At 46.6% G+C, this 14,397-nt stretch overlaps 1 protein-coding gene across 1 annotated transcript in view; it reads left to right on the top strand.

The window, feature by feature from the left end:
- Positions 1-3,098: 3,098 nt before the first annotated feature.
- Positions 3,099-14,397, top strand: part of LOC121293272 (CD9 antigen-like) — a 30,007-nt gene continuing 18,708 nt past the window's right edge. Inside the window, exon 1 of the mRNA XM_041216154.1 lies at positions 3,099-3,696. Coding sequence (XP_041072088.1) covers positions 3,634-3,696 — 63 coding nt within the window. The 5' untranslated portion in view covers positions 3,099-3,633. The remainder of the gene's footprint in view (positions 3,697-14,397) is intronic.

Here is a 14,397-nt window from a genome sequence, read left to right as displayed (position 1 = left end):
TAGTGATGTTGCTGGCTGAGGGATAAATATTGGTCAGACAATGGAGAGAACTCCTCTGCTCTTCTTCAGAATGGTACCGTGGGATCTGTTACATACACCTGGGAGGGCAGACAGGACCCCGGTTTAATGTGTGACCAAAAAGGTGGCACCCCCAGCAGTGCAGCACTCCGTCAGTACTGATGTTGGAATTTTCAGCCCGGATTTTGGGCTCAAGTCTCTGGACAGGGGCTTGAACTCATGACTTTCTGTCTTACAGCTGACCAGGTTACTCATTAAACCAAACAATTCCCTACAAATGATTCCCTCACCACCAATTCCATCCCGTTCCTTGGTCACTGTCTCAGGCTAAATCAGACTCGGTGTCTTGTCTGATGCTGAGCTGAGCCTCTGGCCTCTGTCCAACGACCCCCCCCCCCCCGCCACCAGCCCCCACGCATCACCTCCACCACTAAAACAGCTGGCTTCACCTCTGTATCATCAGCCTTCTCTGGCCCCCATCCCATCCACTGCAGGAAACAATACTCTGGAATAGATCCTGGGAGAGGAAGGAGAAGTGATTAGATGGAGGGGCACGATCAGAATAGACGGGGAATGGGGGGGCGGTGGTGGTGGGGGGAAGCGTTTGTGAGAGAGGGAGGGGGTCTGGAGAATGGGGAGTGATTGGAAATGGGGGGGTGGGGGGTGGCTGTGTGGGGCTGAGTGTTTTTATTCATTCACAGGTTGCGTGTGTCGCTGGCTGAGCCCAGCATTTATTGCCCATCCCTAGTTGCCCTTGAGAAGGTGGTGGTGAGCTGCCTTCTTGAGCCGCTGCAGTCCATGTGGTGTAGGTACACCCACAGTGCTGTTAGGGAGGGAGTTCCAGGATTTTGACCCTGTTTGAGTTTGGGGGAGGTGGGGGTTGGTGGGGGGGGGGGGAAGAAATGGAGGGAGGGTGATGACTGGGTGACAAGGGAGATTTGTTGACCTTCTTCTCCTTAGGAAGTCTCTTGGGATCATGGATGATTTGCATCTAGTCCAGTGCAATGTATGGAAATGTCTCATAAATCCAATGTGTGGTCTGCAGACTCTGCCCCATGTGGGGCAGTTGGTATGTGAAGGGTTGGGTAGATGTGTTGTTTGGGATTTTGTGCACTCCCTCCGGTATCTTGACTTTGCCTGTGTGTGTACCTGAGGAAGCCTCTCGATCTGTTCCCTGCCTTCTCGAATGAAGCTTCTCCATTTTGGTTGGTCACAAGCCAGGGACTCCCATGAGTCTGTGGGGATGTTTTGAGGATTTCCCTAAAGCGACTCCACTGTCACCCTGGGAGCTGTCCTGCTGCGACACAGCTCTGAGTACAGCAGTTGTTTTGGGAATATGGTGTCAGGCATACAAGCAACACCTCCTGTCCAGGAGCACTGGTTTTGAGTGATCAGCACCTCAATGCTGGGCAAGATGGCCTGGGAGAGGTTGCTGCTGTTGGACTGCTTTTCTTGCCACCAGATTTGTCGGATCTTGTGATCCTGTCTGATGCTGAGCTGAGCCTCTAACCCCTGCCCAACACCCCCAGTCCCCACGCATCAACTTCTCCAGTGCTTTGGGGTGCCTGCTGGAGGCTGTGAAAGTCTCCCGCATCTTATAGGAGCATGGGGATCACTGCTACCTGGGCTACACACACACATACACACACACAAACACGTACACACACACGCGCACACACATACACACACACACACACGTACACACACACAAACGCACATGCGCACACACACACAAACACATACATGAACGCGCACACACATACAAACACGCACGCGCACACACACACAAACACATACACAAACACATACACGAACGCGCACACACACACATACAAACACACGCGCACACACAAACACACATACACGAACGTGCACACACGCGCACACACACAAACACATAGACAAACACATAGACAAACACATACACAAACGTGCGCGCACACATACACAAACACACACAAACACACATATACACACGCGCGCGCACATACCCAAACACACACATGCACACACACAGCAAACATATTACAAAAGTCACACTGCAAACAAAATGTTAATGACTGGCATGTTTAAGCAATGTTCCTGCTGTCTCCACCCTGCAATACTCAGTGGATCACCTGTTAAAAAACGTGCTGCACAACCTCACTATCATGAGGACATAACCCTGCTGAACAGTAATCCAGTGACCAGATGAAGAGGAGGAGGAGCAAGGGGAAGGGGAAGGGGCGGCGGGGGAGAAAGAATAGAGGAGACATCCAGCAGATCCCCTTCCCACAGGGCTGCCCAGATGCGGTACCAGTGAATACAACCCTAATTCCCCATTCGCCAGCAGTCCCACTCCTCACCTTGCCTCTGTTACTAACCATCACAGTATCTCCTTGACCATAGTGCTCAAATAAAAGTCAGCACAAAAACAAACCTTCCAAACCAAACTTATATATCAAACCATTCAATATTTCATACAAAATTCAACAAATCACCCTTCTCCATTCCCTTGATAAATTTATTAGAGATCTGTGAGGAGGTGTAACAGAGTGGATAAAGGGAAACCAGTAGATTTTGTGCATTTGGATTTACAAAAGGCATATGAACATACGAACATGTGAATTAGGAGCAGGAGTAGGCCACTCAGCCCCTCAAAACTGCTCTGCCATTCAAAAAGATCATGGCTGATCTGAATGTAACCTCAACTCCACATTCCCGCCTATACCTTATAACCTTTCACCCCCTTGTCAATCAAGAATGTATCTAGCTCTGCCATAAAAATATTCAAAGACTCTGCTTCCATCACCTTTTGAGGAAGAGAGTTCCAAAGACTCACAACCCTCCGAGAGAAAAGAATTCTCCTCATCTCTGTCTTAGATGAGCGACCCCTCATTTTTAAACAGTGATCCCTGGTTCTAGATTCTCCCACAAGAGGAAACATCCTCTCTACATCCACCCTATCAAGACCACTCAGGATCTTACATGTTTCGATCAAGTTGCCTCTTACTCTTCTAAACTCCAGTGGATACAAGCCTAACCTGTGCAGTCTTTTCTCATAAGACAACCCGCCCATTCCTGGTATTAGACTAGTAAAGCATTCAATAAGGTGCCACATAAAATGTTACTGCGTAAAATAAGAGCTAAATTTAAATGAAGATTGCATGCTGCCTGCTTTGGAAGCAATGGGTACGCACGGGTTGATTGTCAATTGTTATCCGTACACCTATTTTCAGGGACTATTGAGTTTTGATCTCTGGCTCATTTCCCCCTCTGGTACATTTACACCATAAACTTTTTCTGCTCGTAGTCAAAAGCCCTCTAAATCAGCTGGCCAAAACTACAGAAGGATTCATAGGTATAATCTACCAAAGAGGGACTAATTTTGTGGAACATTTACACCATTGGCTTTCCATTGTTTGAGCTAACTCCCACTGCTGAATCGTTCTGATTTTTAGGGCTTGTATCGAACATTCACGAGGGAAGTACATGCATCTTGCAACCAGTCAAGGGTGGACAGGAAGTCGTCTGCTCTGCAGATCTTAAATAGCAGTGTGTGCCACTCACTTTGGGCTGATTTACATTCTGCATTAAACAACACAGGGTAAAGCTGTCTGCTAAAGGATAGCCAGAATGGTGGTATTTCAGGCAAGGTGCATCAAATATTGTCTCATCGTACTCAATCTGTTATTCTCAGTAAGTTGGACTTTCTGCTTGTTTGTTGATTGTTTTGTGTGTGTGCCTGTTAAGTTGTTTCTTAACTCTGCAAGTTTTAAGAATTTCTCATTTGAATATCAGCCACAATAAGGTCATTGTTGATCTTGGGCTGTATTTAAATCTGTTGCAGTTTTTTTGTTTGGTTTTATCCATTGTATGATTAATAATGTATCAAGGTCTATTTCTTTTTATCAAATTTCCAACACATCATCTTGAAATAAAACGATCATGAAAATGGATGTTTCTGAAAAACAGTATCTTTTTTTAGTCTTAAAATGGGGATAACAACAATACTGAATAAGATCTCTCTTTCTTATGGTTGGTGTAGATGTTGAACAACACCCTTCTCTTACTTTTGGCCGTTTGAACCAGATAACTGTGTTAGCAGTGGTGGAGTGCATTGCTTTGATGTTTCTTTCATCTTTGTGAATTGAGTATTGAGTTGTTACATGTCCTGTGATCTGTTCTGGCTGCCCACAGCTGCACACTGGAGAATTTTTAATTGGCCATTTGTGCACCAAGCATCCACATCTGCCATGGTTTGCTTTTTTCATATTCATCCCTGGCGTGTGGACATCACTGGCTAGGACAGTATTTATTGGAAAAACTCAGACCTGCTGAGTTTTTCCAGGTATTTCTGTTTCTGTTTTTCTACAGTATTTATTGCCCTTCCCCAGTTGACCTTGAGAAGGTGGTGGTGAGCTGCCTTCTTGAACCGCTGCAGTCCATGTGGTGCAAGTACACCCACAGTGCTATTAGGGAGGGATTTTAACCCCTTGACAGTGGAGGAATGGTGATATATTTCCAAATCAGGATGGTGAGTGGCTCGGAGGGGAACTTCCAGGTGGTGGTGTTCCCATCTATCCGGTGCCCATGTCCTTCTAGATGGTCGCGATCGTGGGTTTATGTGGATGAGGTTTAGGGTTGTCCAGGAGCTTTGTGGAAGATGAAATCTTTAGTGTCAGACCTTTGATAAGGTTTTATTGTGTGAAAATTGTGAGTTCCATTCACTCTCCAAGCTTCATCAGGTATGCAGTCATAATGCCAAAGCTTAAGCAGTGGGTTCAAAAAGGGCAGCTGCAGCTTTCAGTGGTGTTGAAGGTTGCTATTAAGGCCTTGGTGGATGGAGAGATAGTGGCCTTTCTGGAGTCACTGACTTCCCTGAGGATTATTGCATTGTTTACAATGGATGGGGGAGTGATGTGCGATAGCAGAGGCAGAGTGTTGAGGTCAACATGATCAGTTGGACATCAACAAGTCAAGGGTAGCCACATCTTGCACAATACTGGGCTGCTGAGTACACAAGGACCATCACTGATGCCTAACCCTAACCCTAACCCTAACCCTAATCCTAACCCTAACCCTAACCCTAATCCTAACCCTAACCCTAACCCTAATCCTAACCCTAACCCTAACCCTAATCCTAACCCTAACCCTAATCCTAACCCTAACCCTAATCCTAACCCTAACCCTAACCCTAATCCTAACCCTAACCCTAACCCTAATCCTAACCCTAACCTTAACCCCAATCACTGAATCTCCTGAGCTTGTGCTCACCAGTTTCTGGACGAGGTTGACCTTTGTCTTCACTTGGCAGCCGCCTCCTTCAGAATGTGCTGGAAGGTTGGTGTGTGGTCCAGCCGCACTCCGAGTCAGCTCAGACTGGAGTTGTGTGGCACACAGTGGTTGCTGCAAAAAGTCATTTTTTGGGGGTGGGTTCGCTTAGAGTTCCTGTTATCAGGGTGGAATTGAGGGACTGCTGTTTGTGAGGGTTTGGCTTGAGATTCCGATTCCAGAAATATTCCTCCTGGGGTTAGATCCCCCTTCAAAGTGGGAGTGGGAGGTGGCAGCCTTTACACAGCCTCACTTAGTTAAGTGAGGACTCATGACCAAAGCAAGAGCTGAATATCGTGCAACAATCTCCCAGCCTGCAGAGCAAGAACCTAAGAGAAACTAAGAACACAAGAAATAGGGGCAGGAGTAGACCAGACGGCCTGTTGAGCCTGCTCCACTATTCAATACGATCATAGTTGATCAACTCCACCTTCCTGTCTCCCCCTCCCCATATCCTTTAATTCCCTGAGAGACCAACAATCTGTTCATCCCAGCCTTAAATATATACAAAGATGGAGCACCCACAACCTCCTGGGGTAGAGAATTCCAAAGATTCGCAACCCTTTGAGTGAAATAATTTCTCCTCATCTCAGTTCTAAATGATCGGCCCCTTATCCTGAGATTGTGCCCCCCCGTCCCATCAAAGAATAAAAAAAAAACCTTTCGTGTGACGATGTACTTTCTGACATCACCCCTGGATGACCTGGCTCTGATCTAAGGACTTCCCCACAAAGGAAATAACTTCTCTCCGTCTAATCTCTCCCTATCTACCCTATCACCTGCTTTAATCATCTTAAACACCTCGGTCCAGAGCACAAAGTTGGTACAACTCCCGGCTCTGCAAACCTGAGCCAGGAATAAGTGCCCCGGAGGGCGGATTTCAGGTCTGAGGGCATGAGGGTAGTTGGGAGGTGAGGGTGGGGGGTGCTTGGGGAGGCAGGTGCGGAGGTGGGCTGGGCTGTCCTCGAAGCTCCAACACTTTGTCAAAGTTATGATAATAAACAATGTAACAAAAAGCATCCCTCCAGCCCTAAAAAACCCTCCCCCCTGCACACTCCCCATGCTCTATCTATGCTAATCCATGCCACCACACGCCCCACATGGACCCTCTTACCCTCCATGCCAACCTTTGCCCTTCCACCCACCTCCCATGTCCCCTCATATCTGACCATGCCAACCTATGCCCCTCTACTCACCCTCCCACTCTTTACGGTCCCTAAGCCAACTTGGTTCCAACTCATCGAATGAAGCTTTGTGGGTAGAGCTTAGGAATAAAAAAGGGGCAGCTACATTGTTAGGTGTTTATTATAGACCCCCAGATAGTCAGCGGGAAATCGAGGTGCAAATATATGCACAATTTGTGGAGATGTATAAAAACAATAACAATAGGGTAATTATATTAGGTGATTTCAACTTTCCCAATATTAATTGGGATAGACATAGTGTTAAGGGCTTGGATGGAGTGGATTTCTTGAAATATGTACAGGAGAACTTTTTAGGTCAATATGTAGAGGGTCCAACAAGGGATGGTACATTGCTGGACCTAATTCTGGGGAATGAAGCCGGGCAGGTGGCAGAGGTGGTGGTAGGGGAGCATTTTAGTGATAGCGACCACAACAAGGTACAATCTGTTGAAGGGTCATGAGGACTTGAAACGTCAACTCTTTTCTTCTCCGCCGATGCTGCCAGACCTGCTGAGTTTTTCCAGGTAATTCTGTTTTTATTTTGGATTTCCAGCAGCCGCAGTTTTTTGTTTTTATCTATGGTACAATTTAAGTTTGTTATGGACAAAGAAATTGACAAGTTGCAAAAAAAATGTTTTGGATTGGGGGAGAGTGGATTTTAGTTAAATAAGGCAGGATCTGGCCAAGGTCGACTGGGAACAGCTCCTTGTGGGGAAATCTACAGAGGAGCAGTGGGGGGTGTTCAAAAAGGAAATGGAGAGGGTACAGGCTCAACATGTTCCCTCTAGGGTGATAGGAAGGAGTAACAAGCCCAGAGAACCATGGATGACCAGAGATATTCAGATTACGATGAGAAGGAAAAGAGAGGCTTTTAGCAGGTACAAGGGAAGCAAATCAGCAGAGGCATTAGCGGAGGACAGACAGTGCAGGGTGGAGATTAAGAAAGCAATTAGGAGAGCAAAGAGGGGATATGAGAAAGCTCTGGCTGGTAAATCCCAAGATATTCTATAAGTATATCAATGGGAAGAGGATAACCAGGGAAAGAGTAGGGCCCATTAGGGACCAAGGGGGTAATCTGTGGGTGGAGCCAGAGGACATCGCTAGAGCATTGAATGAATACTTCACATCCGTCTTCACCCAAGAGAATGAGGATGAAGGTATCGAACTCGGGGATAGAGACTGCGAGGTTCTTAAGCAAATTGATATAGGGAGTGACAAGGTATTGGAGGTGTTGGCAGGCTTAAAAATGTACAAATCTCCAGGTCTGGATGATTTGTGTCCCAGACTGCTGAGGGAGGCAAGGGAGGAGATCTGACCCAAATTTTTAATTCCTCTCTGGCCAAAGGGTAGGTGCCAGAGGACTAGAGAACAGCTAATGTGGTTCAAAAACAGAATTACCTGGAAAAACTCAGCAGGTCTGGCAGCATCGGCGGAGAAGAAAAGAGTTGACGTTTCGAGTCCTCATGACCCTTCGACAGAACTTGGGTTCGAGTCCAAGAAAGAGTTGAACGCAAGTTCTGTCGAAGGGTCATGAGGACTCGAAACGTCAACTCTTTTCTTCTCCGCCGATGCTGCCAGACCTGCTGAGTTTTTCCAGGTAATTCTGTTTTTATTTTGGATTTCCAGCATCCGCAGTTTTTTTGGTTTTAGCTAATGTGGTTCCGCTATTTAAGAAGGGCTGTAGAGATAAGCCAGGGAACTACAGGCCAGTGAGTCTCACGTCAGTGTTAGGGAAACTATTGGAGAAAGTTCTGAAGGACAGTATCTATCTCCACTTGGAGAGGCAAGGTTTGATCAGGGATAGTTAGCAAGGCTTTGTCAGAGGGAGTCATGCCGAACAAATTTGATTGAATTTTTTGAGGAGGTGATCAGGTGTGTAGATGAGGGTAGTGCAGTTGATGTAGTTTATATGGATTTCAGCAAAGCCTTTGACAAGGTCCCACATGGGAGACTTATAAAGAAGGTAAACGCACATGGGATACAGGGTAATTTGATCAGGTGGATTCGAAATTGGCTTAGTTGCAGGAGGCAGAGGGTGATGACAGGAGGATGCTTTAATGACTGGAAGTATCCAGTGGCGTACCACAGGGATCTGTGCTCGGTCCCCTATTATTTGTCATTTATGTAAATGACATAGATGACTATGTGGGGGGTAGGATTAGTAAGTTTGTGGATGACACAAAGATTGGCCAGGTGGTTAACAGTGAGGTTGAGTGTCTTGGGCTACAGGAAGATATAGACGCGATAGTCAAATGGGCAGATAAGAGGCAGATGGAATTTAACCCTGAGAAGTGTGAGGTGATACACTTTGGATAAATGGGATTAGGTAAGTAGGTCAGGTGTTTCTCAAGTGTCAGTGCAGACTCATTGGGCTGAAGGGCCTCTTCTGCACTGTGATTCTGTGATTCATGCCAATCTATGACCCTTCCCCCACCATCCTTTGTTCTCACACCTACCATGTCAACTCAACCAGTATCCACCAAGGCCAGACTTTAGGGCCATGCTGGGATTGAATAAAGTTTTTAAATGTGTATTGATGAATTGACTATTTCAAAAAATACTCATAGTGATAAAAATCCATTCACTTCATGGAATTCCTTTAATCTCTTAAGAAAAAATGTATTCATAGTCCAACATCAAAGAATTTATAACAATTTGAAGTTGCCAATCAAACTTTGAACCAACAGGTGCCCCACTGTGATAAAAATAGGTTGCGCAATCAGCCATTCAGCATTAATCGCGTAATGTTAACCCACAGGTTTATGTCAACGGATAGAGTGAAATAGCAAGCCTTTTTCTAACACTGCAGGCTACTTTTTAAAAATTATTTAAAACCCTTGATAGCTTGAAGCTATCTTGACAGTTCTTTTGACAGTTCCAATGATCTTGATCATTCCAATGAGTTTATGCCCTTATTATGCACATTCATGACTAATTTTAAGAACCCCAAGGAGCACCTTACCTCTCCTAAAGGTGTCCTGGAAACCATATCTAAAAGGATATCCAAACTCACCAAAGAATTCTGGCAGCTTTAAATCTTTCCTACCTGGCCTAAAGTACACATGTGGAGGGCCCGCGCCCGAACCAATCAGGCGTGAAATCGCGCAAGATGGCGTCGAGCAAGCGTCCCAATGTCATCGTGCACTCGCACGATATTTTGCGATTAACAGGACAATCAAGAGGGTAGTTAAAGCCCATTAACAGTGCCACTGTTGGTTACTTTCCATCACCCATCCAACCTTCTGGTTGACAGACGGGTGAATTGGCCAGGCGGCCTTTACGTTTTTCATCAAACCTCATCCAAGGGTGGGATGAGGTTTCCGTTATGAAATAAAATAAAAATAAAAATCTGTGGGCAGCATTTCTATCGTCTATATTCCAGGTGCCCGATTGTGATGCTCAGACACTTTTTTCCTGCTTTTTACAATTTCAGTGGAACATTTTCGGGTCTGCGGCTCCCCGAGGCAGAGCTCCTGCCTGATTTCAGGGAGCTCTCCCTCAGCGCTGCCCCTCACCCGCACCCGTGCTGATGCCACTGCCCCACCCTCCTCCGGCCCCCCCAACCCCGGCAGCACTGAGCGCAGTCAGCGACCTGCTTCCCAGCCAACCCCGGGCCTGCCAATCGCTCCTGCCTGCCGAGCTAAAATTTCAGGCCGTTGTGTATGGGGGCAATTCCACGAGCTAAAATCAGCTTAGAAAGGGGCCAGCTGAAATTTAACACGTTCGGTTGTGTCAATTAGAAACTGCCCCCCCCTCCCCCCCGCCGATCCCCCCCACTACCCCCGCAAAAATGGCGGAGACTGGGCTCGGACATCCAAATTTGGGCCTCAACTGCCAACTTCATGGAGATAGAGGCCAGAAACTTTACCAATTTCGGGCGGGCTGAGTGGGTGGGGGTGGGGGAGCGGGGTGGTGGGGGGGTGGGGGCGCAATTTTAGTTGGGCGGGGCAATTAAGAGCTGCCCTGGGTAATGCGCGGCCACTCAGCAGGGGGAGGAGGGAGAGTCGGGGCCGGCGTTCACTCGCTCAGCGCAAAAATCTCCCTGAGGCACGGAGCTGCCTCAGGGAGGTTAAGTACATAATAAAAGTGTATAAATAATAAAGATAAAGATTATTTAGACATGAGCTGGGACATGTTTATGCATTGTGCAAAAAGTAATTAATAATTTTATAAAAACCTTCGGGAAACCTCATCCCGCCCGTTGGATGTAGTTTCCTGAAAAACGCGAAGGCCGCTTGAGCTCGTTTAACCAGCTTATATTTCAACCCTTCCTGGGATTCACCTAGCTCTGTCGAAGGGTCATGAGGACTCGAAACGTCAACTCTTTTCTAGTCTATGTAACCTGTCCTAATAATTTAACCCTTTTAGCCCCAGAATTATTCTTGTGAATCTGGTGAAACCCATTCCAAGACCAACGTATCTTTCCTAAGGTGTGATGACCAGACTGAACACAGTTATTCCAGGTTGGTGTCTGACACAAAGGCCAACATTCCATTAGACTTTTTACATTTCTTTTTTGAATCTGTCCACTAGCTTTTGGTGATTTCTGTACTTGGATTCCTAAATCGCTGCTCCCCCAGTCCCTAGCTGCAGCCTATTTAGAAATTAGCAATAGTTAGTTAGATGTTAGCAACTGCTTAGCCAACTATGTTATTATTGTACTAATGACACATGTCAAAATGCAGCATGGAAATGAAGGGGAAAAGTTCCATAAGATTCTCCCGATGCTCTCCTGTGACTTTGCGAAAGAGTTGTGCAAAATCGTGAATGGACAGCGCGTTCGAGTGCACGCTTTTTCACTGAGGTGTCCAAGATTTGTCTCCTAAATTCCTGATGGATTATCGGAAAGACTGAGGTGCAAATTCATATCCAAGTTACTGTAAAATTACTTCACGTCTGTGTCTCTTTCTTTCCTTTTCTTTCCCCCTTATTCTGCCCTGCATATTTGACAATTTCTTATTAACATTGTCTAAGATTATCTATTTCCTTGCCCAACGCACCAATTACTTAATATGCACCACTGATTGGCTTAAAACTGGCTTCAAGATCAATGTTTTCAGCCAGTCAGGAGGCTGATATGTAAATTCTGACCCAAGCACATCAACAGAGGCAATTATTTTGTCTGCTTTTATCCGGCAACTTCGCTGAAGGCAGGAACTAAGAATGCTTCGTTCTTAGCTGATGTGCGTCACTGACCAGACAGGTGTTCATTAGTCTTCAGTCATGCCTCATTGGCTAGCAGTCTGACCTCTGAGTCAGAAAGTTGTGAGTTCAAGTCCCAGTCTTGTGACTCTGCCACAAAATCCAGTCTGACACTTGCCGTGCAGCACCCAGAGAGTGCTACATTGTTGGGGACACTGTCTTTCAGATAGGACATTGGACTGAATCCCCACAATGGTATTTTCATGAACAGCAGGGGGAGTTTTCCTGGGCCAGGATCTTTAGGCCGCCGAGCAGGGGGCGGGGCCTGCTCCCGACATCACCCCACGTCATTTTAATTTTCAGGCTGGCAGGGGGCATAGCCGTATCAGCTGTGGCCTCGCTGACCTGTCAACAGCCTATTGAGGCCATTTAAAAAGTAATTGACTTAATTAATGGACCTGCCCGTCCATCCTTAAGGTTGTTGGGCAGGCCGGGATTGGAAAAATCACGAAACCTCTTCCACGGGCGGGAGGAGGTTTCATGAGCGTTTTTAAACATTTAAATAAAGGTTAGAGTTAAAGTGACAGACATGGCCCAACTCATGTGACAGTGTCACATGAGGAGACATGTCAGGGAAATTTTGTTTCTGCTCCCTGACCATTTTTAAACTTGGCGCCGATCTCCCTGAGGCAGCACTTAGCCTCAGGGAGATGAGTGCGTTCTTTTGCACACATGCATGAAAAAGCACACTCTCGGCTGAGGGATTCCTCCCCCACCCCACCCCTCCACACAGGGAGCGCATAGTGCTTCCTGGCGGACGTCACGCTGGGCGGGCCTTAATTGGCCCGCCCACATAAAATGGCGGCACACCCCCAATCAGAGGCGCGCCTGCCTGCACCCGCTCCTGCACTTCCCCCTTGATGGGGGGGAAAATTCTTCCCCTAGTGTCCTGATCAATATTAATAACCCCTTAACCAACATCATTAAAAAAACAGATGAACATGGTCATTATCAGATTGTGGGATCTTGCTGTGTGCAAATGGGTCCCTGCATTTCTTACATTCCGGTGACTTCACTTCATTTGGCTGTAAAGTGCTTTGGAACATCCTGAAGTCAGGAATGGTGCTAGAGAAATGTTCCTCCCTTGCCTGAGCTGATGGTTTTAAGTCTACACCTTATAGGCGCAATTCTCTGTCATTTTACGTAGTCACTACAACATTACTTAGAAACATAGAAACATAGAAACTAGGAGCAGGAGTAGGCCATTTGGCCCTTCAAGCCTGCTCTGCCATTCATTATGATCATGGCTGATCATCCAACTCAATAGCCTGCTCCCGCTTTCTCCCCATATCCTTTGATCCCTTTCACCCCAAGAGCTATATCTAACTTCTTCTTGAAAGCATACAGTGTTTTGGTCTCAACTACTTTCTGTGGTAATGAGTTCCACAGGCTCACCACTCTCTGGGTGAAGACATTTCTCCACATCTCAGTCCCAAATGGTCTACCCCATATCCACAGACTGTGACCCCTGGTTCTGGACTCCCCCACCTTCTGTGTCTCTTTCTTTCCTTTTCTTTCTCCTCTATTCTGCCCTGCATATTCGATGATTTCTTAATAACATTGTCTAAGATTATTTATTTCCATTGCCTTGCCCAATGCACCAATTGCTTAACGTGCACCACTGATTGGCCTAAAATTGGCTTCAAGATCAATGTTTTCAGCCAGTCAGGAGGCTGATATGTGAATTCTGATCCAAGCACATCAACAGAGGCAATTATTTTGTCTGTTTTTATCCAGCAACTTTGCTGAAGGCAGGAACTAAGAATGCTTCGTTCTTAGCTGATGTGCGTCATTGACCAGACAGGTGTTCATTAGTCTTCAGTCATGCCTCATTGGCTAGCATCCTTCCTACATCTACCCTGTCTAGTCCTGTTAGAATTTTATAGGTTTCTATGAGATTCCCCCCTCGTTCTTCTGAACTCCAGCAAATATAATCCTAACCTACTCAATCTCTCCTCATATGTCAGTCCCGCCATCCCAGGAATCGATCTGGTAAACCTTCGCTGCACTCCCTCTATAGCAAGAACATCCTTCCTCAGATAAGGAGACCAAAACTGCCCACACTATTCCAGGTGTGGTCACACCAAGGCCCTGTACAACTGGCGGACGGGCGAATTGGCCAGGCGGCCTTTGCATTTTTCACCAAACCTCATCCACGGGGCGGGATGAGATTTCCGTGATGAAATGGAAAATAAATCAATTTCTGTGGACAGCATTTTCATTGGCTTAATTTTGAGGTGATTGATTATGATGCCTGGACACTTTTTATCAGCTTTTGAAAGCTTTATTTTTTTTTCGCTGTTTCAGGTCTCGAGCTCCCTGAGGTGGCTCTCTGCCTTTGGGGAGCTTTCTGTCAGCGCTGGCCCCTGCCCACATTGACATCATCGCCTGCCCTCTTCCCGCCCCCACCGAGCTTTTCGGCGCACGCTAATTGGCCAGCCAGCATGAAATCTTTGTCGGGGGCCAATCACGGTCGGCGGTCCCTTTCCCAGCCAATCCTGGGCCTGCTGCTCGTGCCCACTCACCAAGCTGAAAATTCAGGCCCTTGTAACGAAGCTGCTCCCACAAATGGCGTCAGATGGGAATTTCCAGAACATCTATCCAGAGGGTGACAAAGAAGGGGATAATTCATCTGATCATCGGCTATTTCTTCTCTCATTCTTTCATGGAATGTCTGTCC

The sequence above is a fragment of the Carcharodon carcharias genome, chromosome 21 (genome assembly GCF_017639515.1).
Source record: "Carcharodon carcharias isolate sCarCar2 chromosome 21, sCarCar2.pri, whole genome shotgun sequence".
Classification (NCBI taxonomy): domain Eukaryota; kingdom Metazoa; phylum Chordata; class Chondrichthyes; order Lamniformes; family Lamnidae; genus Carcharodon; species Carcharodon carcharias.
The sequence above is the reverse complement of the archived record's forward strand: the minus strand, read 5'-3'. Positions and strand labels throughout refer to the sequence as shown.